The 27,535-nt window shown below is 31.9% G+C and overlaps 1 protein-coding gene across 1 annotated transcript; it reads right to left on the bottom strand.

The window, feature by feature from the left end:
• Nucleotides 1-379: 379 nt before the first annotated feature.
• Nucleotides 380-13,469, bottom strand: LOC148605204 (uncharacterized). Its single transcript, XM_088550400.1, has 11 exons — nucleotides 13,317-13,469; nucleotides 12,499-12,565; nucleotides 10,536-10,616; nucleotides 10,178-10,228; nucleotides 6,763-6,831; nucleotides 5,332-5,427; nucleotides 3,722-3,751; nucleotides 2,279-2,323; nucleotides 1,919-1,933; nucleotides 1,167-1,265; nucleotides 380-495 (listed from the first exon to the last, which is right to left on the bottom strand). The coding sequence occupies exons 1-10, from the start codon at nucleotides 13,377-13,379 to the stop codon at nucleotides 1,201-1,203; spliced, it is 582 nt and encodes a 193-aa protein (XP_088406526.1). The 5' UTR covers nucleotides 13,380-13,469; the 3' UTR covers nucleotides 380-495; nucleotides 1,167-1,200.
• Between the last annotated feature and the right edge of the window lie 14,066 nt (nucleotides 13,470-27,535).

Raw genomic sequence — 27,535 nt, forward strand, 5'->3', positions numbered from 1 at the left:
CATGGCGCAGATAGATACACCATAACGATCCACGAGTCATGATAACAACCATAAAATTTCTGTAGTGATGACTTTAACATAACCCTGTTCCAGAAGCCTACTTGTTAGAGTTCTAGCGCGATACAAAAAGTCTGCGTAGTTTTGGCAAGCTCTGGCATATCGTATGAGTTGTGATATGAACACTCCATACGCAGGTGCTAAAGGGGTGCTGCCACATAAGAAAGGAACTTTGACAATTCTGAATGAAAAGTAATCACGTTTGTCGTAAGGTTTGTTCAATAGTTTCCCTTACCATCAGTTTCTAAATGTGGGTCAGATATTAAATTGTTTTGTGCGAAGTTTTCAGAAATACTAAATATTAATAATTCAAAACAAGTAATATGCACTAAAATATTTAATTAAAAGGTTACTACGTTCTACTGGAATATAAAGACAACAAATATTTGTCAAAAGTTAAGTCGATTATCATAGTCCGTTTTCCGTTCCAATCAATTTCTGAAAAAGATAATTTGACCATATTGGTACAATATAATTATATGTTAAATTTTGAAATATGAAGGATATAGATAAAGTTAAGAATCCAAAGTCTACATTTTAAAAATCAAATATCAAATGTTATCAAAAACAACAAGATAAAAATTGAAATCACTAAAAATATAAAAAAAAAACTGTTTAATATACACAGAAAATATGATTTCACGTGATTTTCATGTGATGCATTTTCGAATTTGCGATAGATTTCACGTGAATTTCATGTGAACTTTTCACGTGAAGTTCGTGTTAAATAAATTTAACATGAAATCCCATCACTTTCACAAGTTCGATTCACGAGGATTTCACATTATTTAACTGTGTATCATTTTAATAATGATAAGTCTGTGCCCTTTGCGTCTTCAGCAACATCAGATAGGTTTCCATGTCAAAACTGAAGAAACATTATCTAAGGCTAGGGAAATCAGTGTGTCTTGATCGATGCTGCTACACATTAAAAATTCCATCCTTTAAACTCTGTATACGTATATCGAATAAATTCACAATTACATTGTTTATGAAAGATTGCCGTGGGATAATGTGTCATAAACATGCTCATGTTTTATTTTTGATATTAAATTTTTCAATAAACTTGTATACGTTATCTACGAGAAAAAACATATTTTGTTACTTACGAGTTCGGGCGCAATGCTAAAGCGTTTTCATTGTTTATCTGTTGTATTCACGGAGCAGCTTATTGAGTTCACGTATCACTTCAACCAGTTCTCTTTTATCTGAAACGCACAATAGCAGTACATGTTATAACATTCATTTGAAAATGCAACTACATAAGAAATAAGGTTTTTTTGTATGTGATTTTCTTTTGATATCACCCGATTTGATAAGAAAGATATTTTTTGTTTTACAAACTTCGATTATTAAGATTCATATTTATTTTGTGGTTGGATAAGCTGTTTACATGTCATTTCATCAATGAATCACTGTAAGGATTGGTTACCCGAAATAAAAGATTGACCAAAAGTGCAAGTGTCAAGATTTTACCGTCAAGAGGCTGCCATGTTCCAAACAATGTGTCATTTCGATTATTGGTTAAATGTTTACATATGTATGTTTGACTAGTAAAAAGACGAAATTTAGGTCACATGCATGTGGTTTTGTAATTCATGAAACAAATTTCAAAGTTCTTTTTAAAGTTAATATCATTACTCGTTTACAGTCTTTGCACAATTAGAATCACTCAATTAATTATTTAAATCATTAGTGGTTCGAATGACATAAGACATAATACGAAAATACCAATTATGTTAAAGAAATGTGCGATATTTTGTAATCTGTGTACATTATAACTTGTTTGCGTTGCATCTGTGTGATTCACCTCACTTATGTATTCAGAAGATGTGTTATAAGAATAGCTATACTATATTACCATTTTCGTCTGAAACTGAAATAACAAAATGAAATACATTATTATAATTTACTTAATTTCAAATACTTTCTGGTACAGTTAGCATTTATTGTTCATTTATACTTGATATACAACAAAAGTAAGGCATCTAAAGCGCAGAAAAAAAACACTTAGAGACTGTATATGATATCACTCTTTAAATGAACCCGTACTGCGGCAAATATTGGGCAGAATACTCTTCCGTCATTGACAAATTGGAAATTGAGAATGCGGTATCATATGTTAAAAAATGGTGTACTTTTAAATGGTAATTGAGCGAAGTCGAGTACAGTATTTAGAAATAGCTCTGTTATGAAAAACTCTTGCTAGGTTTACACTTACCCTCACTGTCGGGACAAGTTATGCATGTGCCATTTTCATCTTCGCCTAAAATACATAATGCTTTGATAATCAAAAAAAGTTCAGTAGACCCGAATGCATGTAATTTAAAATTGTGATTCTTAAGTTCATTGGCTTGACCTGAAAATGTGCCATTTTGGAATACAACAAAAAATATCCCAAATAATGTCTGTTCTGCCCCTACAACAAATAATTATTTTTTTTAACAGGATAGTACAGATGAGTTCATTTATGTATTTATTTTCTCAGAAGGGTCTCTAGTTGGATTCTGGAATGGTTTGTCTCGGCATGGTGTAGACTTCAGAAACTTAAACATCAAAAAGGCTTTCTTCAATTTGTATTTACTTTTTGGATGGGGAGGGGTAAATAGTAAACAATAGTCTCCGATTATTGCATATTTACAACCGCTTTGATACAAAAATAATGAAATGAAAAATAATAATGATAATAATAAAATTAAATCAAACCAGCAAACTAAACTTGGTACAAAAGTCGAACACCATTTAAAGTTGTGCAACAGCATACATATTAAGTAATTCAACAGTACCGCCATTTAAAATACAAATGTTCACGAATATTAGGGGAAAATTCGTAGACTATATAAAGATATGCAATTACAAGGCCTTCCAGACGACCTTATTTAAATTTCCATAAAAGCCACGTTTCCAACATGACCGCCGTCGGAAAATTAAAATAATTCATAAAAATGGACGAAAATATCGTAAAAGATAGGAGAAAGACCGCAGACTTGATTTTCTTTTCTTATAGAAATACAATGTGTGTGTATTGAATAGAACAAGCGATGGTCAGACCTCCTATGCCCTAGGTATACATTGCAAAATCGTCTCAAGTGACCACTATCCTTATTTTTGACATACTGACCCATCGTACTTTACGGGTATATAAGGGTATTCCGAGGTACAAGAGTCAAGTGAAGGTTATATATATCACCACAGAAAAATAGCCAATGTTATTGGCAGTTTTTATGCAATTATTATGTTTCCAAACCGAAATGGGAAATCATATTTATTTTGTAGGTTTTGTCTTATTATTATTATTACAAGTTTTCATTTCTCCAAAAAATTTCTCCATCCCAAGAAATACCCTAGCAATTTCGGGCCTGTCCCTTACACGCACTAATTATCTTTGGTAACGGTATAATACAGATGAGTTCATTAATGTATTTATTTTCTCAACAAGGTCTCCAGATGGATTCTGGAATAGTTTGTCTTGGTCATCGGCCTTCTGTAATCCTAATCGTGTCTAGAAGTTCCTAAGGCAATATAAAAAAAATGTATGGTCACAATCCACTGGAGAGTGTGGATCAAATGTAGTCTGCTATTTTGTTAACACATGATAAAAACCAACTATTCATTATTACTTTATTATAAGGGGAACTGTGTTAAAATAATTGTGAGAACTTACATTCACATTCTAGATCAGAAGAAGATCCGCCTGAAACAAAAAAGAATAGGAATAAAAGTTACATAAAATGTTAAAAAAAAAAAACAAAATACAAAACAAGAAAAAAACGGTGAACAAAGTTCCTACTCTAGCTCCCCAGGCCTCGGTTTCACAAAAAGTCGTAAGTGTGAAATTGATCGTAAATCATGACGTCACAATGCTATTTTAGTTTATGACGTCATTACTTACGATCAATTTTACACTTACGACTTTTTGTGAAACTGACACCAGAACCATATAATGATCATCCAGTACTATATCAAATGTTAAAACAAAAAGGGACTGATAAAACTCATTCAAAAACAATGTATTCAAACAGTATGATCCAAATATAGGACAGGAAGTCTATGTTAATCGAATCCTGGGATATGACATACGTATAAAATGCTTCTGTCAAATATCAATGGTTAGGATAAGTAAAAAACAAATTTCTGATGCAGAAATATCTGCTTCCCTTGGTCGACGAATGACACAATCCATGTTTGCAATTATGAAACCCAAATAGCATAACGATGGAAATGCAAAATAGAAGAGGCAGAACTGTTAAAGATAAATAAGCAATTTTGAAAAGTTCATATGACAATTTTCACCATCAGAATGAAGGAAAACAGACAAGATTTTCCGTATCATGCTGGACCTTTGAGTTACAATTTCATTGAAATGCACTGAAAATGAACATTTCAAGGGCAGATAACATTGTCAAAACTTCATTTTTCTAACACTCTGTTGAGAAATTCTGACCGAAGTCAGTGGTGAAGAGATCAAATAATAATATTTTCAAATAGAGAAAGTGTCTTTGAGAAATATTACATCGTCAGATTGGTGGGGTTTTGACATGCATATTTCTGATTTTTCCCATTTTGCCTGATTCTTACTAACACTTACACTTAAGAATATGTTAAAACGTAATCAAACTACATTCAAAGGGAAATCAATTAAACCAGGATTCAAATGATAATCAAAAATATATTAAGTATAACAACTAGGACAAACACGACTAACGCGACTTGACGAAATAACCAAAATAAGAAGTACAAAGAAATAAAAGTCAATGAGCTACCGGACTAAAACAAAACTGGGGTCATGGACTAGGTGCACCAGTATGTAATGCATTCTCTGCTTTTCTAGAAATACCCGTTGAGTTGCTCATAAAAAGTAACGACCGGGATAGATGAACGAAAAAAAAAGATATGACACTATTCTCGTGAATACTCCAAAACAATCTGTTCCGAAAAATATTTGTTGTGATAAGAACCCAACGCTTTGTCGTTAGTCAACAAATGACAAAGGGTGTTTTGCTATATCAAATCCCAAGAGTTTCTATCACAATGTTTGCTTATAGAAAAAATTGAAATGAGGTTAAAAATGAGTAAACGCTAGCCCTTAACTCCTATTTTGATTTTTTTCTTCGGACCCTCTCCCATATAATACATTTGTAATAATTTTTAATTCTGGATCCGCATTAATATTCTATAGCATTACTTAAGATGAGGAGCATTGTATATAAGGGAAAAATAGTAGAGACGCAAGTTCCTCCATGTTTTAGAACTTAGTCCGAAATAATTAGTTACCAGCTCGTATAAAATGTCTTCTTGTTTGTTTTGTTGGTGGTTTTGTTGGTCGTGGTGTAGGACATGTTTCCGGGCACTCACCGTTGGCTAGGAGACCTGCAATTTGAAAAATAAAAACTATTCAATCATTAACCGTTCTGAAATAAATGAAATGGGACTCCCATCTCTTAATATCTGCTGAATCAAGAGATACTTAAGTAATACTTGATACAATGTAATCAAACATAACATTTGGTATATTATAGAGTATAGAGTTAAGTATATTTAATATGTACATATAGATTCATACATATATTTATTACTATCTTAGGCTTCTTTATAAATCAAATATATAACAAGTTCAGTTACGAGACAAGTAACTGGCCATTTTTACAAAATTTAATAATTCAGTAGCTGTCTTTGTAAGAATCATGCAAAATCTGAAAAATGTGATACACTCCAAAAAGGCTACATATTTTTTTATTTTTGTAATTAAGTTGTTTTATGAGTCTATACTATGAAATGTTTAATTATTCATTCAAATCTGCCTGCTCTTAAGAGATAATCAACATTGAAAATCCAATAGATTCTATTGTATATGAGCGGCATTTACAGAGTTATCTCCCTATATTTTGAAATTTACAGTGTATTCTATATAATTTTTATCTCTTATGAACACGGGTTATAACTGAATGTTAATTTCTGTTTACTATGGCAATTCAAACAAAATATAAAAATAAAAATATGTAGGCTTTTACCCATGAATCACATTTTGCATGATTCTTAGCTGGAGTGCTACTTAACTAATGTTATTATACCTTACATAATGAAGGATTATTTCTATTGGATGAAATATAATTAACTGACATAGATTAATTTGGGTATTTTTATTGAATTGCAAGAAAGGGTTGAATAACCCCTCAAACTCATGCCATCATTTAATAACTCATTCACCGGTGAATAACTCATAAAAATACAAGAGCAGGTGAATAACCCATCTTTGCAAATTACGACTGGGCGCGGTAATTTTTTTCCTTTGTTTGTTAGGTATAATAAAACAATTACGGCACTCTAATTCGGTGAATATCCAAAATTGTCAACCTCACTAAGATTATCCTCTCAGGGAAATAACTCTAGTTCGGGTTGACAATTTTAGATATTCACCTTCTCAGAGGGGCGTAATTGTACATTAATTTCTAGCATGCTTCGAATTGAATGTTGGCTGTCACTAAGTGGGGCAACCTTGTAGTTAGCTTCGAATGTCTCAAATAGTGTTTTGAAGAAGTAATTGGGGTTATTTCTTCATAGACCGAAAAAATATAACAGTCATTCCTTTAATATCCAACATTCTATCATTATGGAACCTGTATTGCATAAGTATTAATTACATTCAATCATAAATGTCCACGCTGTTTGTCCTGTGACGTCATTTTTCGTTTAGAATATACTCACATTTGCACGGCGGTGGAGGAGGCGGTGGCAAGCAGTTCTGGGGACATCTATTGTTCTCATCGAGAGGACCTAAAATATGAACAACCTTTGTTTCAGTATCCGGAACAGAATAAAAATGCCAAAATATCACCCTCACGCACAGCACTAATTTGCTAATAAACTTTGATTTGTCTACATTTAATCGTTCACACAGAGAGGACCTTAAACTATGAACATTCTATGTCTTAGTGTTCGGAACTAACACAAATGCAAAAAAAAATATCAACCTTCACACGCCACTAATATGCCAATAATTACAGCTTTAGGTTGTCTACACAACTGTTTGCTTTGAAAGGACCTAAAATTATGATCTATCTTTGTCTTAGTGTTCGGAACTTTCACAAATGCAAAAAAAAATATCAAACTATACACTACTTATAAAGTATTTTAGTTTGCTACATAATTGTTTTCATGGAGATGATAGCAGTCTTTGTAAGAATCACGCAAAATCTGAAAAATGTGATACACCCCAAAAAAGGCTACATATTTTTATTTTTGTAATTAAGTTGTTTTATGGGTCTATAGTGTGAAATGTGTAATTATTCACTCAAATCTGCCTGCTCTTAGGAGATAATCTGCATTGAAAATCCAGTAGATTCTATTGTATTTGAGTGCCATTTACAGAGTTATCTCTCCCTTAATTTTGAAATCTACAGTGCATACTCTATGTTTATCTCCTAAGAGCACGGGTTATATGAAAAAACACATGTTAATTTCTGTTTACTATAACATTTCAAACAAAATATCAAAATAAAAATATGTAGGCTTTTTACCCATGAATCACATGATCCTTAGCTGGAGTCCTACTTACAATCTGAAACATTTTTTTCTTAGTACCCAGAACTTACAAAAATGCAAAATAAAATATCAGCCCCTCGCAAAGCACTAATTTGCTAATAAACTACAGCTTTAGTTTGTCTACAAAATTGTTCTCGGTAAGTGGAACTTGAAATATGAAAAATCTATATCTTAGTGTTCGGAACTTACAAAAATGCATAAAAAAATATCAATCCTTACACACCACTGATATGCCAATAAAATACAGCTTAAAATTGAAAACATAATTGTTCTCATCGACAGGACCTAAAAATGAGAACATGAATAACACATGTTTTCAAGTAGGGCATATTAATGTCAAAAAAACTATCGACCCGCGGACTCACTTATATGCAAACCAAGCAGATGATTATTTTGGTAATATTGGCAAAATAAAAAATAATATGTTTACCTAATGCATGGAAGAAATACTACGCATCCTAAGTGCCTGGCTGAATTTTTGTCATAGTTGTGTATTTAAAATCATTAAATTATTGCAAGAAGTTATTTTTACCTTATAAAATATAGAATATCTTTGAAAGAGTAATCAAGGGAACCAAGGTTATAGCGGTAATCAAAAGAATGTAATCCAGGGACAAAGACCAGACATGGAAAACAGACATTGAAGTTTATAATGAATAACACAATTACCGTACTGATATAATACAGGCAGTAGTCAAAAGGAGAGTCCGTATAACAAATGGTAATGCTAAACTTGAAATATATGAACATTAAGAAAAAAGAACTAAATATAAATATGTAAATCCAAGCTACGAGATGCAAAATAAGTCTCAAACTTTGTGGGGAAGGTTTGTCAAGTCAAATTCAAGATGAAATAATAATATACAAACTAAAACTAAAAACAAATAATTTGCAGACATTAAGAAAATCATCTATAATCTGCTTGTCAGAACCGGAATATTTTTCAATAAGAAATGGATAACGGAAATAAAATTAATAAGGCAACATAATAAGTCCTTTGAAGTCAGAACAGTCGCTACTGGCTGCGACATGCCTAAACAAGTGAGAAATATAAACAGCATATGCAGGGGAAGCTGGTAAATTACTGCCCAAGGAAAGGAAATTTAAAATCGTTTCTTTTACCATATATTTTAACTTACGTGACCGCTGTCGTCACAGGTTACAGGGGACATAGAAATTCTAATAATAGAGCACTGATACATGGACCCTTTAATTTCATTAAGACAACTGCAAAGGGTGGAAATTCATTCATGATTGTTGTTTTTTAAAGTGTTATTCTAAAATTCAATAAATTATTGCGTGAAAACATTTTTGCCTAATACTTTATAGAGAATCTTTGAATTTGTTTGGTGTAACTTCTTCGTATGGTTTTTATTTGTTTTCTTTTATTTATGTGTGTACTTGCTTCTTTAACTTCACTGAACCTAATTAATTTTCACCTTTTCTGATGTCTGCGTTTTAGCTTTTTACCTTGTCATTTAATCATCATATTATTAAACATTAAACATCGTGCATGTGGGCAAATCGGAAGCTTGTATTAGAAACTTAAGTATGGTTGTTTCTAAAAACAAGGCAGGCGGTGATTCATCATGTCTGAGGATAATGAAACTGTTCAAATACATGTGTTACGTCATAAAACAACTCTTCCTATGTTCATTTTAATGGATGAGTTATTATATGTATAGATGGAATATTTTTGACCGTTTATAGTGTAACAATTCTGGTATGAAATGTTCCAATACTTTTCTATAGTAGAACATAACATAAATTTAAGTGTTAATATCAACTTTCACTTGCACTTTTATTTTCTTAATACAGTTTATTTAAGGCATACTGAAAGATAAATTTAAATTCAAATTGTTGGGATTTAGAAATGCATGAATCATTACTCACATTAAGTTTATGCGTGGTTTAAGACAGATTTGCACTTAAAATTACTATCCTTAAATATTATTTTTTTTATTTACCAAAGCCATTTGAAACTATAGGTTACATAATTACATTGTACTTTACAATTGTACCCAATAATATATGTAGTTGAAGCATTTAAGTACTTCTCCGTCTAAAAATCGGGCAAAATGTGTATAAGGTGTGGCACGTGAAGGAAAAATACATAAAGATCTTATTGCATTAACCAAGTATTCATACCTGAAAGCATTCAGAAATAACCATCAAAGTGTTTTTAAAATTTGCCTTTTTAAGATATCGATAAATCAAATTTAGTTGAAATGCACTGTGCAGAAATGGCAGGAAAAGTATCCTGCACTTTTTCCTTACATAATCAGTCAAAAATATATATACGTCACAGATACTTTAGGATAAATTCAATTAGCTTTTCAGTTGTATTGAATATAGTTGATGAAAAAAAAGACCAAATTGAGAATAATGATGTGCCACCCATTGCCTGTTTTTTACACAGAATGGTACTTATTAATAAGTGGAAATGGGAAGAAATAAATGCCCACTCTTGCGAAGCACCTACGTGTGTACAAACACACACATAATCAAGGACCAAGGACACGTACGGACGCGCCGTAAGCCCTATAACATAATTAAAGAATAAACAATATGTACTCACAATTGCATGGTAGTGGTGGTCTGCATTCTGGTGGGCATTTCTTCTCATCACCTGGAATGTGTATCCCGATTATGAAAAATGCTCGGAAAATACAACCCATTGATTTTCGTAAAAAATCAACAATTCTTTGCTTTTTATTCTTATTTCTGCTTTATTATAATGTCGTTGTTTAGTTTCATATATGTTTTCCTTATTCCATTATAATATTTTATTTTATTTTATTTATTTTTTTTTTATTTATTTATTTATTTTTATTTTTTTTTGCGAAAATAGTTCTGCTCTGGCATTTGTTTTCTTTTATAAGTCAAATATCATTGCAAACATGATTTTCAAATTACAATGTAATACAATAAATTACCATTTCGTCTAAACAATCTTGTCTGTGGTGGTGGAGGTGGATTCAAACATTCTGGTGGGCACTCGTTTTTGTTTTCTTCCCCTGTAATATTTAAAAAAAAAATAAAAAACGAAATCTTGTTATTTGATCGACGTTCGTTTAATGCATGTATCAACTCGTGACCGTCGTAAGTGACCGTCCAATAAGGGTAAGAAGAAAATAGCTAAACATTAATCTGATCCATAATTAAGTCAAGTCCAAAATAAATCTGGCAAAAATCGATATTACAACACAGGAGCAATTCATACCGCGATGGTCCTGACTTTGTACAGGCATTTTAAACGAAATGGCGGGTTAAATCTAGGCTTTACAGGGCGCTAAACCTCATTCTTCCATTGCCGCGTGAATATACCAGTGGTGATTAAATAACATTTGCATGCTATTGCATCATAATCGGTAAATCAGCAGTCACATCAGCACAAAGAAAAATTTTACAATAAAACAATCATAATTACTCATTATTTAAGAAGCAACTAAGCGTCTTTCAACCAAGGACTGATATCAAAAAAATAATTTAGTTAGAGACCTTTTCAGTCGCTTTGCCTCATACCACAGATTCAGGGGTCTGTTAATATCTACAATGAGCAACTTAAATTTGCACTTTTATTTTGGGATTTCGTCTTTGTCAAAAATAGTACGTTTGTATGTTATATTACCTGCAATGTTACTATCAATGCCTAATTCCTTAGTAAGGCAATTGAGGTAATGGGCTTTACAAACAAATACAATTTTGTTTGAAGCTTTGTCTGTAGGGATGATAACATATTTCTCTCGTAGAGAGGAAAGGCATTCAAGTGCCTCGCGATCGTTGAATACAGACTTTGGTCTTTTATTGACACATTAATTCAAGGGAGAGCGAAATATATAACGGTTACATGGACTGGTGGTCTTTATAAGCAAGCTAATTTTACATGATTTGCACGCGATAGGGACGTTATAATCATTGAAGTTAAAACAGATTATTGCTGAATACAGGTGGTTGTTCAGACACCGTTGGGTTTGACTGTATTCGACAAACTAATTGTTCACAATGACCGATGATCGATGTGGGTTATTCTCGTCACTTGTTGTCGTCGTCGATGTAAATTCTCTTCTCAATCCGCTAAATGGATTGTAAGCATATTCTGTATTAAATATGCCTTTAACTTTTTTACGTATACGTCGATTATACTGATCGAACGCTCAAGATGACCGTAATTTTTATGTTCCACAAAAAAATGTTAAGGGTCACTTAAATTTTTTCGTAATATTCAAAATTTGGATTTCCACCATTACAACGGTGAATTTAAACGTCATTAAACTGTCATTTAAGGAGATTGTTTTTATTGTTACAGTGTTTAATTTTTAGAATTTTTTTTACAGATATGCAGATAATGATAAAATTAAATTTATTGAATTTTCTATAGTGGCCCTTAACATTTTTTGATGAGTAATAAACATGGCTACCATTTTCTTTCTTGTTTAGACAGTGGGTATATAGACCCTTTTGTGCTAACATTGGGGTAGTCGATGAGCATGCGTAGAGCATGCTCAATATACACTTCCGCGAGGAAAATTCCTTTGTTATACCCAATCTTAGCAAGTCTAGCTTTGATACTTAGGACCTCTTTAAATTAAGCACCGCTCTTTATTTAACATCATCAGATTATATTAAAAAAAAACAGAAAATTGCAATTTAAGATATTTTGCTAGTACATACAAGTAAGATGCTGTTATTCGACCTTAAATTTTACCTCTAAAACTTTATTTACATTTAGCAGAATAAAGATTCTTGATTTATCCACACGGATGGATTGAAATTTATAGTGAAAAACAAGAAGTCTGAAACGGTACGTCACCAAGTAACTCTAAACGTCTTCAACCATGATTATCTGCAGAAGCAGTGGAACCGGTAGGGGAAGAAAGAAAAGTAGTCCATGTTTACCTTCCATTCTCTCTTCTAGTTTTTCTATCAGCTTCCTCAGGTTGGATCTTCCTGCTTCGTTTCTTCTCTGTTAAAAAATAAGTAAAGTTTAAAGTAAATGAAACACTTAGTGACCAACCATTTTATTTGCTGAGATTGGATACGATTGTTCCAAAATTTAGTAAAAAATATCACAGGCATTAAAAAAAAATTATTATTACAGTTTACCAATCAATAACCTTTTTTACTCATTCTAGAACATAATAAATGCAAGCTCGCTCTTAAATGAATAGAAATTCGTATTTTTTCATTTTTTTCATATTGATCACTTGCAAAACGCTATATCTCTTTCTATTGAAGCTACGAAATGTAGTCAAAACACCACTAGACAAAACGTTTTAACGTCAACGTGTTATTTGATCGGAACTCCTCGGACATTGAAAAAAAATACGTCTAGTTGTGGTAAAACTAGGCATTCATTGCCGATACATTAACTGTTTGACCGGTATAACTATTTGAAATATCTTTTGCCAGCTACCACAGAGGAAATTATATCCTAGATCAAATTAAACAAAAGTGGTAAATGACATGAAATCTATTTTAATTAAAAGGGAACCTACTTAATGCTACGCTCATGCTAAAGGCAAATGCCTTCCTCATATTAGAATGATAAATTGGAAAGAGTGAGTAACCAAAAATATTATCACGAGAGCCAAAGAACGCCTAGATTTAACGAAGGTTCGGAATTTGTTCCGCCCATGATTTAAATCTTACTGCGTTCTTAGGGTGAGTGATTATACACCTACTTTGTGGGAGAATATTGAGGAATAATAACATACCCATACTGAGCAATCAACAAAGATGAAGATACAAAAGAAGACCACAACAGCCTTGAAATCCATAGTCAACGAATGTTTGGTCGGTCCTCCCGTCAATGTTTTATATCCGGATTTAGGTTCAATGCATATATGCGTGACCTACGCATCCTTGGTTACTGCAATTATTAAACACGATTTTTTCACACTTGATGAATTTTATTTTGATATACCGGTTACGGTTTGGTGCTATCCTTGATGAAGTATCACGTTTCTTTAAAAAAAAATTCAAAAATATATTTTTTCTAATAAGTGTTTAAAATTAAAAATATATTGAAATACATACATGCACTATTTCACATAAGTTCGACGAGTAAACAATTTTTAAATATCAAAAATGTAATTATTGAATTTCAAAAGCTTACATATGATTTTGATCACATTAATATAAATGTGATTTTCAAATCGTTTAACTCAAGCTATTTATTAAGATTCTGAAGTTGCTGGTTCTACTTACCTTTGCTTACTTTGGTGGGATTTGGGCTCCAGAACTGGAACTGTCCTGTCTAGATGACTGGTATATAATTAGGCAGGAACCAGTTTTCATCACATGCAAAATCCCCGGACTGACCTGGATTGGGGTCAACCTAAACCAAAGATTTAATATTTACTACGTGACATTCTTTTACAATTTTTGCAATTATTATACCCAAAATCAGATCCGATTCTAAAATTAATATTAAACTGATTGAATACTTTATCATTACTTTTTTCAAAGCTCCTCGCTTCGCGCCGAAATTCTTCAAGGTTTAAATTGTTCCTTATTTCTATGTCTAACTTAATTTCTAGCGCCACGTGGTGATAGAACTACTTTGACTTGTGTATGACTACAATTCCGATAAGTACAGTGCACTGACATATCGATTGGTCAGTTAATTGTTGAATATTTTAACTTATTTTCGGTAGTTGGTTAATAATAACACTTATTAACCAACTACCCAAAAAACGTTTAAATATGCCAAAAACTGACCAATTGATATTGAATTCAAACAGGGCATCTATACGGGGCCAATATGAAAAAAAGAGGGCCGAAATGGATCAAACCAGGGCCAATACGGCATTATAACGTCCGGTCGTTTGGCACGGCTATTTTTAGTTAGAATTGGATTTCATGAACAGAACTAAAAGCTGCAGAAACACAAAACAAGTCTTCCATCTTATACAAAAAGGATATTTAAGACTTATAAATGCAAATAAACCTACATGTTCTTGGTAAAGTACGAAAACAATGGTTCTACTGTACCAAATCATCCAGTTGAGTTGGTTACTGAAATTGTCAATAAATATGTAATTTCATATTGGTCCTGTTATAGGTATCGGTCAATCATATTGGTCTCGACAGGAGTATGGGCCCTCGGCGATGTCCCGGGACCAGTACGACCGCCTCGACCAATATGACAGACCTCAAACCCGTAACAGGGCCAATATGAAATTATATCTTTATTAACATAATAATAACCGGTTAAACGTATAATGGACTGGCAAGGAAATTTAAGTAGCATTCAAAATAAGAATCATGCAAACTGTGATGTTATGGTTGGAAAGCCTACATATTTAATTTTTTATATTTTCTTTAAAATGTCATAGTAAACAGAAAGTAACATGTGGCTTTTCATATAACCTTTGTTCATAGAAGATAAAAATTATATAGAATGTAATGTAGAATTCAAAGTTAAGGGAGATAACTCTGTAAATGGCACTAAAATACAATAGAATCTGTTGGTGATTATTGCATATTATCTCCTAAGAGCAGAGAAAATGAAACGAATAATTATACATTTCATCATATAAACCTATAAAGCAACTTAATAACAAAAATAAAAATATGTAGCCTTTTTAGGTATATCACATTTTACAGAATACAGAATTTGCATGATTCTTACAAAGACTGCTACTTTAATAGTTTGCAGTATGTTGTTATAATAACCAGGCAAATGTACCCATAATGCAATTAACGCTATAATGAGCGTGGTTTGTGTCTGTGTAAACCATTAAGGGACCAGTCATTATTTATCTCTAGGGGTGGGCTGGCAAAAAAAGTAGGGGGTCAAAGAAAAAATAGCAGTACTTGAAGGATGGGATATGTATTTTTTGACTTATTGATGATAGGGGTCATGATTTTTTTTTCAAAGTAATCATTTACAAATGTACTTGTGCAATATTTAGAAATTTATACATAATGTCCTGTGTAGTAAAGCTTTTTATGTTTGGTTCAGTCATTGTCTCTAATTGTCTGTTTCATTTTTTGTCTATGTATAGAAAATGACACTGCTTAAATTTTTAGTTCGGGCCTTTCAGAGCTCACTGCTAGATGAGGTTATCCTCATGATCTTGTTGTGACCGCTGAAGGTATGAAATTTACCGCCGGCTGTAATGGTGGTTTGCATTTGTTGCATTATCCCATATCTGTTCTTTTCCAATTGCATGTGTATGTGCACATAGCAAAACACACAATTTTTTTTTATTTCTTTTTAAATGAATAAATAGCGTTTTTGTGTGAAAAATAATAAATATGAAAAGCTCACAAAATGGTAACACGACAGTTTTCAACAAATGAAAAAAAATTAATAATTTAATTGAGTATAGAACAAGCTCTTTGATTGGTCTAACGACTCGAAGGAACTAATGTCCATTTAGGACAACATGGTCAACTTTGAGGTCACGCCCCTTTTACATTTTTTTTGTCAAGTAAATGTACTGATTTGGGCGGAGCTTGTTTGATTGGTGTGATATTTTCCTGCGCCGTTTTTTAATTGTTTCGATTATTTAAACAATGCAAAGGTTAAATCTGTATTTTTTTTATTATTACAAATTAAATAATAAGAAATGTGTTTATTATTACAATATAACCATATTTTTGGCAGTTTACTCTAAAACATAGACCGTTTCGCGGACATTTATGCGTAAACTGCCCCAAACCAGGTTATATTGTATAGCATGTTCAAATATTGCAAATATTCCTTAAATAACTTGTGATTGTACGATATGTTTCCTATTCTGTTTTGAATAAATCAATACATACATTGAAATTTCATTTTACAAAAATGCAGGGGTGGGGGTTGACTTTTTTTTTTTGGTACTTGAGAGAAGGGGGGGTTGAGAATTTTTCTGTTGGAAAAGGGGGGGGGGTCAGTTATTTTTTTCCGGGATCATTTTTCAATTTGCCGGCCCACCCCTGGAGATAAATAATGACCGGTCCCTAATGACCTCCCATGGTTCATTTGATGGTTAAATAAACGGGTATCATTCAGATGTGTACTTTGTTTATTTATTTCAATATCGCTTTGGGTGAAATAATGCGACGTGCTTAATGATAAAATTGATTTGTCGCTCTAAATTTTTTGAATAAAATAAAATTTTTGACTTTTTATCTGTACTATTATGTGTTGGAATTACTATGTGTTTAATGGGGAAAATATCATAACTTACTCCTTTAAATAACTATATTTTTGTCATGAGGTCTTCAAGTAAATTTAAATAGGTTTACTCAACCAAGACCGCTCAAAACCTCTGCATGGTTAATTCTCAATTTTAATCAATACCAGTATATAAATTTGTATATTGGCAATTAAAACTAACCTTTTTTTTTCTTTTTCATGGGAAATGAACACGAAATGTGTTCTTAAGAAGAATTTGGGTTTGTAGAGTTGAGCTTACATGGTGCCGAATTGAATTTCGCCAAATTCGTTCTATAGGTAGGGTTCAGTTCATACAGTTAATTAAAGTCAATTCATCTCATCCCTTTATTATGGTTATTTTATCTTTATGCCATTTGAGAAGTAGCCCCCGCATATTCTCGCATTGTTAATACCCAAATCTGATTAAGATTTTATTGGTGAACTATATGATCACAGTAATATGTTTCATATTTCAATTATTTTATTGGTCCAACAAGTAAACTATTTCCAATTATTCAATTTATGAAAGATTATTCAATATATAGAATTGGTCGTACATATTCAGGACACCAATGCCCCAATGGAGCCTTAAATTTCGCGGTTGCTATCACAGTTGTCCAATCAAATGCGAGGTTGTAAGCTACATCGGTTAGGTTGCCATAGTTAAGCATCAAGGATGTCATGTGATGTCAAAGCAAACTCAATACCGACTGCGTCGGGAAAATTCAACATCCTGTTTTCAAGCTAGAAATTTTGTTAAACTGAACTTTCACAGGTTTTATTAAAGAGTGGACCCTTTAAAGACTCTCTCATAAAAAATTGCAGCATACCTTCAATGGCATCTAAGTAAGAACGGTGAACTGAAAGAAGACTGAAAGAAACTGAAAGAAACTGAAGATACTTCTTTTGTGCTTGAAATTTGGCAAAATTTGACTGAAGGAGGTAGACCTGGTAAAAGTTTTTCTCACAAGAATATTCTTATTTTCAACCATGAATATAAATGAACCTGACTAAACATCTGCTGAAAGAACTCAGACACTCATGGTTAGTTAATTTCTCGGACGAGTCTTGTATTTTCTGGAAGTGTTTTGATTAGCTCAATACAAGGGTAATATTCTGCTCTATCACAAGTCTCAGAGGGTGATAGTTTTTTTCTTTTGTTTCACCCTCTCGTAAAGAGCTAAACTGGTTCAAGGAAATATAAAGTACCAGTTCAATATTAGTCAGTTTTGCGTTTGATGTTACCAGTATGCGAAACGTCGATCCATATCAATAAGATTATTACATGAAATTCAGCAGACGTAGATTTTTTCAATATTCAATGAATCACAGAGGGAAAAATAATGTCTATATACATTAAAACTCAGCAAGAATAATATTAGGATGGCATCTTATTTCGTTTATTTGTGCTTGCTTTATTTGTACAATTGGGATATTCAAGCTTAAGGAGCATCTATTGCGCTGTCATTGGTGTATTTGAATAAGGTGATTAGTGTGTTCATATATACAGAAATGCAAATAATTTTCCTTAACAAATTACTTTTATACATTAAAAAAGGTTGGATTCATATTTTTTATTTTTCTAATCGAATACAAAAGCGCTAGAAACATTTCTGCTTTCTATAATATCTCGTTTTGTAGACATATAAAATAATTGCCTTGGAAAGATCCGTGGTTACACCGGCGAGTCTTTTATTTATACTCTACTACTGCAGGAGTTAAGTGTCAGTCTCTGTAAGAATCAGGCAGTAGGTGAAACATGGTATGAAAAAAACGTCAATTTGATAGTGTAATTTGACTATTTGCACCATCAGAATCAAAGAAAACAGACAAGTTTTTCTATATCATGCTGGACCATTGAGTTACAATTTCATTGAAATGCACTGAAAGCGAACCTTTCAAGGACAGATACATTTGTAAGTCTGTCAAAAACCTCATTTTGCTAAGATTCTATCGAAAAATTTCTCAGCAAACCAATAATGCAGAGATCAAATAAAGGTCTTTTCAAATAAAGAAAGCACACTTGAGGTATCCTGTACGAATAAACAAGCAGTTGAATTGTATCGTGAACAGCATAGATCAGCATGAATAATACGAAACATTTGATTTATGAACAAGGTAATATCGAGTTAATGACTACTTTTTAAGAATAATCTATTATTTTTTAAAAGGTACTTATTCTTTCACTATTTTCTAGTTACATGATTACAATTTTCATGTTATCGATGCATGAGGCAGATTTTTATTTCTAATATTATAAACTTTACACAGGATCGGCATATTTGACTCCTTCTCATCATTCTAGATGATAGGCAGGAAGCATCATTTAAAAGAGTAATCAAGGGAACCGTGGTTCTAGCGGTAATCAAAAGAATGTAATCCAGGGACAAAGACCAGACAATGAAAATAGACATACACAACAGAGGACATAAAGTAACTAAAATAATACATACAAAGTCGGACTCCACTAAAAACTGGGAGCATGGCCCAGGTTCACCGGTAAGGTAAGTGTCCTCTGCTTTTCTAGAAACACCCGCCGTGTTGCTCATAAAAAGTCAAGTTCGGGGTAGAAAAACGAGGGAAGGAAAACTATGACACGTTAAATCAGTTTCCATGGCTCATATGGATACACCGTAACGATCCACGAGTTCATGATGACGACTATAAAACTTCTTTAGTGATGACAACTGTATTTGTTTGCATATACATGTACTTATCAAAGCTTTTTAAGTCGCTAATGTTGTTAGCGACTTCTTGCACTCGTAATTTCAGTATTTTATATTAGTATATGATTTGCATATATTACTACTCAACGCAATGTTGCAGATCTGTGCCGTGTTAACCGCCATAGCGTCATAGTTCTATCTTCATACGAGATAAAAATGTACCTTTTAAATATCATACACGTGTCTTCTATGTGTGTTTCTTGCTTGTATGAGAACGATATGTTTACATGAAATGATCAGTTAACATTGAACATTACCCAGTTTCCGATTCAGGCACAGGAGCTCGTTACAAGACTATATATTTCATATAGCAGGGTCCCGATATCTATAAATATCCATTGCCTGTTGTTTAATCGGGTCCCTGATTAATATCATAAGCGACCCAAAGATCGCTAAAAGGTATATCTTTTATAAATATCATACACATGTCTGTGTTTATTTTTTGCTTGTATGAGAATGGAAAGTATACATTAAAAGATAAAATGATCGTTTAGCACTGAGTTTAGTATACGTAATATCACCCAGTTTCAATTCAAACGCAGGGGCTCGTTACAATTGACAGTATAGATAATATACATTATCAGGGTCCCCGATATCTATATATAGACATTGTCAGTCGTTTAATCTGATTACTGGTAACCAGTCGTTTTGAATGAAATCATTCGGATCATCACGGTTACGAAAGAGTAATCGTATCAAGGGAACGAAGATTCCAGCAGAAGTCGTCCGATTTTAGAGCATATCCCATTCGTGCCATTTTGTATGTTGAAAGTTAGACAAAATCAGTGGTTGAGAGACTACAGTCTTTGATTTAAATCTACGGTCTCACGTATAGAGTTATGGATCCTTGACAATTGCAAAGGGTTGATAACTCTGTATAAAAGACTGTTAAAGTTATTGTCATTCATTACATTGTTCTTACATTATTTTTTTAATCTACATCAATAACTAAAATTTATTAAGCTAATTATATCAAACTCTTTCTACATAAACAATTGGAAACTAAAGTTTATATAAACTTGCTAAACAAATAAACATGTGGTAAATTGGTTTTTCTTTTTTCATTTCTTTTTGTATCTTGTTTTCTTTTTTTTTTGTATTTTTGTGTGTGTGCGTGTGTGTGTGTGTATTTTGTTTGTTTATTTATTTGTGTTATTTGTGTTTTCTTTTGTTTTTTGTTTTTGTTTTTGTTTTGTTTGGTTTGGGTCGCACTTTTCTTACATCAGCTGCCCATTTGCTTAAACACGTGCATTTGCACCGATGAAGAGGTAAAGATATAGTACACGACATGAACTCTATGAACTACAACAAAGAAGAGAATATTAGGGAATGACAATAAAAACGAAGCATTCTAAAATAAGACATAATATAGGTAGGTTAATCCCTACATCAGGATACTACAGTAACAGTATAGACATCAGTAATCTAGATTATTTCACAAAAAGGATGCTGAAATGGATGTTACCTAAAAATAGTTAAAGTTCAAGACTTGTCATATTCAATTAAATGATCCTATGATAATCAAAGTATGGCTCTCAATTCATATCTTATAATAACAATAAAAAACTGCATTTTTACAGACAGTAATCAAAGCTTTTTTTGAAATTATAGTCTTCATACAGAGTGATCGGTCCTTGGCAATGGGAGACTGTAAATATTATATTTATGAGATTGTTTTTACATTTATTTTTTAATCTACATCAATAACTAAAATTAACTAAGTAATAAACTTTATATTTGAGAAGACAAAATAGTTATTAAATTAGATTAAATATATCAAACTCTTTCTACATAAAATAATTTAGCAGAATTGGAAATTAAACTTCATATTTGCTTAACAAATAAAGATGACTTTTTTGTGTTGTTTGTTTGTTTGTTTTTGTTTGTTTGTTTTTTGTTTATTTTGTTTATTTTTTTTTGGTCTGTTTTTTGTTTTTTTTTGTTTTTATTTGGTTTTTGTTTTTTTTTGTTTTTTGTTTTTTTTTATTTGGTTTTTGTTTTTTGTTTTGTTTTGGTTTTTTCTCTTCTGTTTTTGTATTTGTTTTGTTTTGTTTTATTGCCCCTTTTAAACATGTTAAAGTCGGACTTATCCTACATGAGTTGCCTGTTTGCTTAAACACGAGCTTTTGCACCGATGAAGAGGTAAAGATATACTACACGACATGAACTCTATGAACTACAACAAAGAAGAGAATATTAGGGAATGACAATAAAAACGAAGCATTCTAAAATAAGACATAATATAGGTAGGTTAATCCCTACATCAGGATACTACAGTAACAGTATAGACTTCAGTAATCTAGATTATTTCACAAAAGGATGCTGAAATGGATGTTACCTAAAAATAGTTCAAAGTTCAAGACTTGTCATATTCAATTAAATGGTCCTATGGTAATCAAAGTATGGCTCTCAATTCATATCTTATAATAACAATAAAAAAAAACTGTTTTTTACAGACAGTAATCAAAGCTTTTTTTTGAATTTACAGTCTTTCATACAGAGTGATCGGTCCTTGGCAATGGGAGACTGTAAATTGTATATTTATGACATTGTTTTTACATTTATTTTTTAATCTACATCAATAACTAAAATTAACTAAGTAATAACACTTTATATTTGAGAAGACAAAATAGTTATTAAATTAGATTAAATATATCAAACTCTTTCTACATAAAATAATTTAGCAGAATTGGAAATTAAACTTCATATTTGCTTAACAAATAAAGATGACTTTTTTGTGTTGTTTGTTTGTTTGTTTGTTTGTTTTTGTTTGTTTGTTTGTTTTTTGTTTATTTCGTTTATTTTTTTTTTGGTTTGTTTTTGTTTGGTTTTTGGGGTTTTTTTTGTTTTTTTTATTTGGTTTTTGTTTTTTGTTTTGGTTTTTTTTCTCTTCTGTTTTTGTATTTGTTTTGTTTTGTTTTATTGCCCCTTTTAAACATGTTAAAGTCGGACTTATCCTACATGAGTTGCCTGTTTGCTTAAACACGTGCTTTTGCACCGATGAAGAGGTAAAGATATACTACACGACATGAACTCTATGAACTACAACAAAGAAGAGAATATTAGGGAATGACAATAAAAACGAAGCATTCTAAAATATGACATTATATAGGTAGGTTAATCCCTACATCAGGATACTACAGTAACAGTATAGACTTCAGTAATCTAGATTATTTCACAAAAGGATGCTGAAAAGGATGTTACCTAAAAATAGTTCAAAGTTCAAGACTTGTCATATTCAATTAAATGGTCCTATTGTAATCAAAGTATGGCTCTCAATTCATATCTTATAATAACAATAAAAAACAGTTTTTACATACAGTAATCAAAGCTTTTTTTGAATTTACAGTCTTTCATACAGAGTGATCGGTCCTTGGCAATGGGAGACTGTAAATTGTATATTTATGACATTCTTTTTACACTTATTTTTTCATCTAAATCAATAACTAAAATTAACTAAGTAGTAACACTTTATATTTGAGAAGACAAAATAGTTATTAAATTAGATTAAATATATCAAACTCTTTCTACATAAAATAATTTAGCAGAATTTGAAATTAAACTTCATATTTGCTTAACAAAGTTTTTTTTTGTTGTTTGTTTGTTTGTTTTTTTTTTTGTTTGTGTGTCTTTTTTTTAAGTTTTAGAGAATGTTATAGTTTTTTTGACATACAGATACTAGGCATATTGGTACAGATATTTTCTGAATAGAAATAACTTATGAATAGAAATCTGTTCAAACGCAAATTGGACTGTCTATAATGGACCTTTTAGTAATCCAATCGGAACACCTCAGTCTTTCTAGTTACACAAAAGAAAAACCTCGGAGGCACTAGGTGGATAGAGGCTAAAAACCACTAATTCCACTTCCCATAGGCTTCTATGCTAATTTCACAATATTCAATGGCTTCTCTGGACTTTACCTTAACTTTAACCTGCAGATGACTATATATCAGCATGATTCTACATATGTCAGCTCACAATCCTCAGAATGGCATGTGGGGTTAGCAGACTTGCAGTGCAGTACTGGTCACCGGAAGTGAAGGGTCTATAAATAGCATGGGAAATCCCAGTGTTTTCACAAGATAGGGGTATATTTAAAAATCATTATGGAGATTAGGCTTCACATCACAAGAAGCAAAATGCACCTATAAAATGTACAGAAATGTTTTCCTTTCAGAAACTGTTAAAATTTTTAAAATAAGATGAGAACTTTTTTCACAGCACTATGAGGAACAGGGGTAATTTCTGCGTAGGACTATTTTTGCGTACGTTCCAAATGCTCATTGGTTGAATTGGTGGTCTGTAACCTAGATCTGTCCGGAATTTGACCGATCCGATTCTAAAATTATAGTTAAACTGGTTGAATTTTTTACCATTACTTTTTTTTTAGCTCCTTGCTTCGCGCCAAAATTTTTGGAAGCGTTGTTCTCTATTTTTAGTGCTATCCAACTAATTTTTTTAGCGCCACCTAGTGGATGGAACTACTTTGATTCGCGTATGACTACAATTCCGGCATTTTTTTTCAAGTAGAAATTCTCCTTTCTGCATCCGAGGTTATTTTATAGTGTAGCCGAGTATTCCGATTGTTTAGTAATTATTTCCTATTAACATGTGACAAAAGCAAGACTTTATTCCAATGTATACTGTTACAAATCACGTGTCATTGCAAAACTCTTTAAAGATCCTTCCTAACATGATTTGTTGCACGAATTTGATCGGTGATATTTTGGCCTAAAATAATCCTTACTATGTTAAAGATATTTACCCGAAGGAATTTTTGAATTGAAAGAAAGTCTTAACAAAAAAACACAGTTCTGGTGCCTTAAATTTCTTGATACGACACTGGAAAATGGCCGCCCTTTTATTAAAATTTACGACAAGAGAGATGATTTTGATTTTCTTAGTTTTAACTTACAGTTTCTAGATTTTGATATTCTAGAAGCACCCACTTATAATATATAGTTTACAAATGATCTGTTTTTGAAACCGACTTTGAAAATGTCTACAAGAAAGTGCTTCGAAAAAAGAACACTTAAGACGTGCTGTCTGTCTAATATCTCCATTCGTTGAAATTAATAAGAAGAAAAAGCGTTCAACCAAACTCTATGAGAGAAGCAACGATTTTAAGTGTTCGCTTTGTTATTTATTCTTCCTTTTTGAGCTTTTGTTTCTCAACCCATACGTTTGCTAGATTATTAGTCACTTGCAATATGGCAGGCGCCACTGGCGAAGCAGGACATGCTTTCCTTACCGGAGCACCTGATGTCACTTCCGTTTTTTTGTTTTTTTTTTTGTTTTTTTTTTTTTGTTGTGGTTTTTTTTTGGGGGGGGGTGTTTGTTTGTTTATTTGTTGGTTTGCGTCTTTGCTGTTTACTTTATTTTGCTTTTGTTTTCTTTTTTTTTTCTTTTTTTTTTCCTTTTTGTTTATTTTAATCATCCAACGAGGTATTATGTGATAACTTCCGAAAACGTTGAGTGTCCGTCTGTCCATTTGTCCGTCAAACGACGATTTTTTACGATAACTTGCGGATGAATCCTTTTTTTTCGGAACTGTGCACAGTTGTTTAATACCATAAAATGCAGGACAAATTCAATCTTCAGCAATGTCCAAAATGCAGTTTTTGAGTTAGGCCATTTTGAACAATTTGCCATCCCCGATTTTTGATTTTGTTTTTGTGTTAATTTTTTGTTTTGTTTTGTATTGTTTTGTTTTGTTTTTTTGTTTTTTGTGTTTTTTTTTGGCTTTTCTTTGTTTTGTTTTTGTTTTTGTTTTGTTTTTTTTTTAGTTCTTTTTTGTGTTTTTTATCATTAGATTGCATTGTATCATTTCAAGTTCCATTAATGTCATATTTTCTGTTGAATACAACAGAAAGTCAGTCGTATAGATATTACAAATTTCGATATGCCTTACACTTGTTTCAAGGAGTAGCCTCTCAAACACATAGTATAAATCCAAAAAAAATTATTATACACACTTTCGAAATAGGAAGCAAAACCCATCACCACAGGGTTCTAACCGGATTTTAGATTCAACCAACATTTCTGTGGAATTCCTTTGCAATTATTAGTTATCAGAAATTTGGCAACTTTTGGCGGCAGATTATTATTTTGTGAGCGGGGCTGACTTTCAAAATTCTTTTTTTTTAGTACGCAGTCAATGACTTCTAGTTGCTTGCATTATACATTTGTCAACAACTAGTTTTAAGACAAATCTTCAGTGCAAGGTGTGGCAGAAATCTAATTTACATAAGTTCTTATTGTAACCAATCAAATATGAGAAAACAATTATGATAATTTTTTGTCGATATTTGATAACTGCGGCGCTGAATCCGCTTACAATGGTATATAAGTATGGTTGTAGTTTCTGGGTTGTAGTGAAGTACTCGACAGTAAGGGAACTCCTGTCAATTGGCGGTAGGTAAACTTAAAAGTTGTTTTAACTTATTTTCTGTTTGTTTGTTGTTTTTTTTTTATTACTATTTAATTTTGTTTTGTTTATGTTTATTTTTTTTGTTTTGTTCGTTTTGATTTGTTTTTCACTGTTTCTTCTTTTTTTCTTTGTTTTTGTTTTAATTATTATTATCATTTTATTTGTTGTTTTTTTTATTTATTTGTTTTTGTTTTTTGTTTTTTGTTTTTTGGTTTTTTTTGGGGGGCGGGGTGTTGTTGTTATTATTTCATCGTTCTTACGACAAAAATGACAATGTTAGCGCTTTCTATTAAGTAGTCACAATTGCGACAATGCATACCTCAAATGAGCAGTTTTGTTTATTTCATTTTCCGATACTTTTATATCTTTAAATCTTAGCTCTTATAGGCATATGTTTGTGTTGAAGAGATATATTAATTATTAAAATGAAGTCAAAAAGTATCGTTTCTTTAAAACTTTCAATAATTCCTCGCAAATTTCGGAGGTTTTCAAAGAAAAGTAAATTGAAATCAAGTATATTTTTCACCAGTTTATTTGGCAGAATTTATATATGTTAGCTCCATTTTACTCTATGATTTCCGTGTTTGCATGGATGAACAGCAAATCAATATTGGTTGTCCAATCAGGCATACATGTTGCTTTATATCAAACAAAATCTTCACTAATTTGGCGAAATTTATATTCAGGGCCGAATGTGATAAATTTGTCACATGTACAAAATGTGTAATGAAATATCTGAACAATATAATATCGTCAACATGTAAACTTTTTCTTGACCAACGTTGATTCAGGTGTACCAGTGTTCAAACTTTGAAATATGTTTCATTTATGAATTGGAATTGTTGAAAAAAATAACATAAAATTGTGGTTAAAAATAAGGCACCCAAAATGTATTCAAATTATATACTTACTTAGATATAATACAGAATTGTGGGAATTCTAAGTTTGCATTGATATCATTATTTTTTTTTAATTCTTTAGGTGTTGATCCACGGTAAACAATGACCTCTCAAAAGTATTCCGAAGACTTCCTTATCAAACATGTATCAAGCGGAAAATTTGTTCATCCCAGAGGCGGTAAAGCTGATTTCAAAAATGATACAGATGTCGTTTTACATGAAGACAGACATGACAACATGGTCTTCAGGTTCGAGTACCACAAGAATGAGTGGGGATACATTGTACATAAGAAAAGTAACAAATGTATTCATCCACACAAAGGAGACAGAGATCCAAACAATGAGAAGAAGATGGTGTTACACGAAGACAGGCATGCTGGGGCATTATTTGGTATCGATAATTACAAGAAGCATATTATACACATGGGGGACGGCTTCCAACAGAAAAAGAGAAAATATATGCACCCACAAGGCGGCAAACCAAACCCAAGTAGCGATACTAAATTAGTATTTCACGAAGATGTCCACTACGCTATGGAATTCATTATAGTCAAACCATCAGATCCAACTGAACAAGTTGACATATATAAAGACGTTGACATTGATGGGAAATGGGTGATAGTCAACTTGATTAAAAATCCGAAATCAACTCATACAACAAAAGTCTCTTTCACAGTTGGAGAGACCAGCACTACAAAAACTACTCATTCTGTTACTTTAGGGTGGG

This window comes from Perna viridis, chromosome 10 (genome assembly GCF_037379345.1).
Source record: "Perna viridis isolate PV_CMFRI_1.1 ecotype Kerala chromosome 10, ASM3737934v1, whole genome shotgun sequence".
Taxonomy (NCBI): domain Eukaryota; kingdom Metazoa; phylum Mollusca; class Bivalvia; order Mytilida; family Mytilidae; genus Perna; species Perna viridis.

Coding starts and splice junctions, on each gene's coding strand:
- LOC148605204 (XM_088550400.1), bottom strand. CDS start 13,379: ATGGATTTCAAGGCTGTTGTGGTCTTCTTTTGTATCTTCATCTTTGTT. Junction 10,229..10,535: donor AAGATTGTTTAGACGAAATG/GTAATTTATTGT, acceptor TACACATTCCAG/GTGATGAGAAGAAATGCCCA. Junction 6,832..10,177: donor ACCACCACTACCATGCAATT/GTGAGTACATAT, acceptor TTCATATTTTAG/GTCCTCTCGATGAGAACAAT.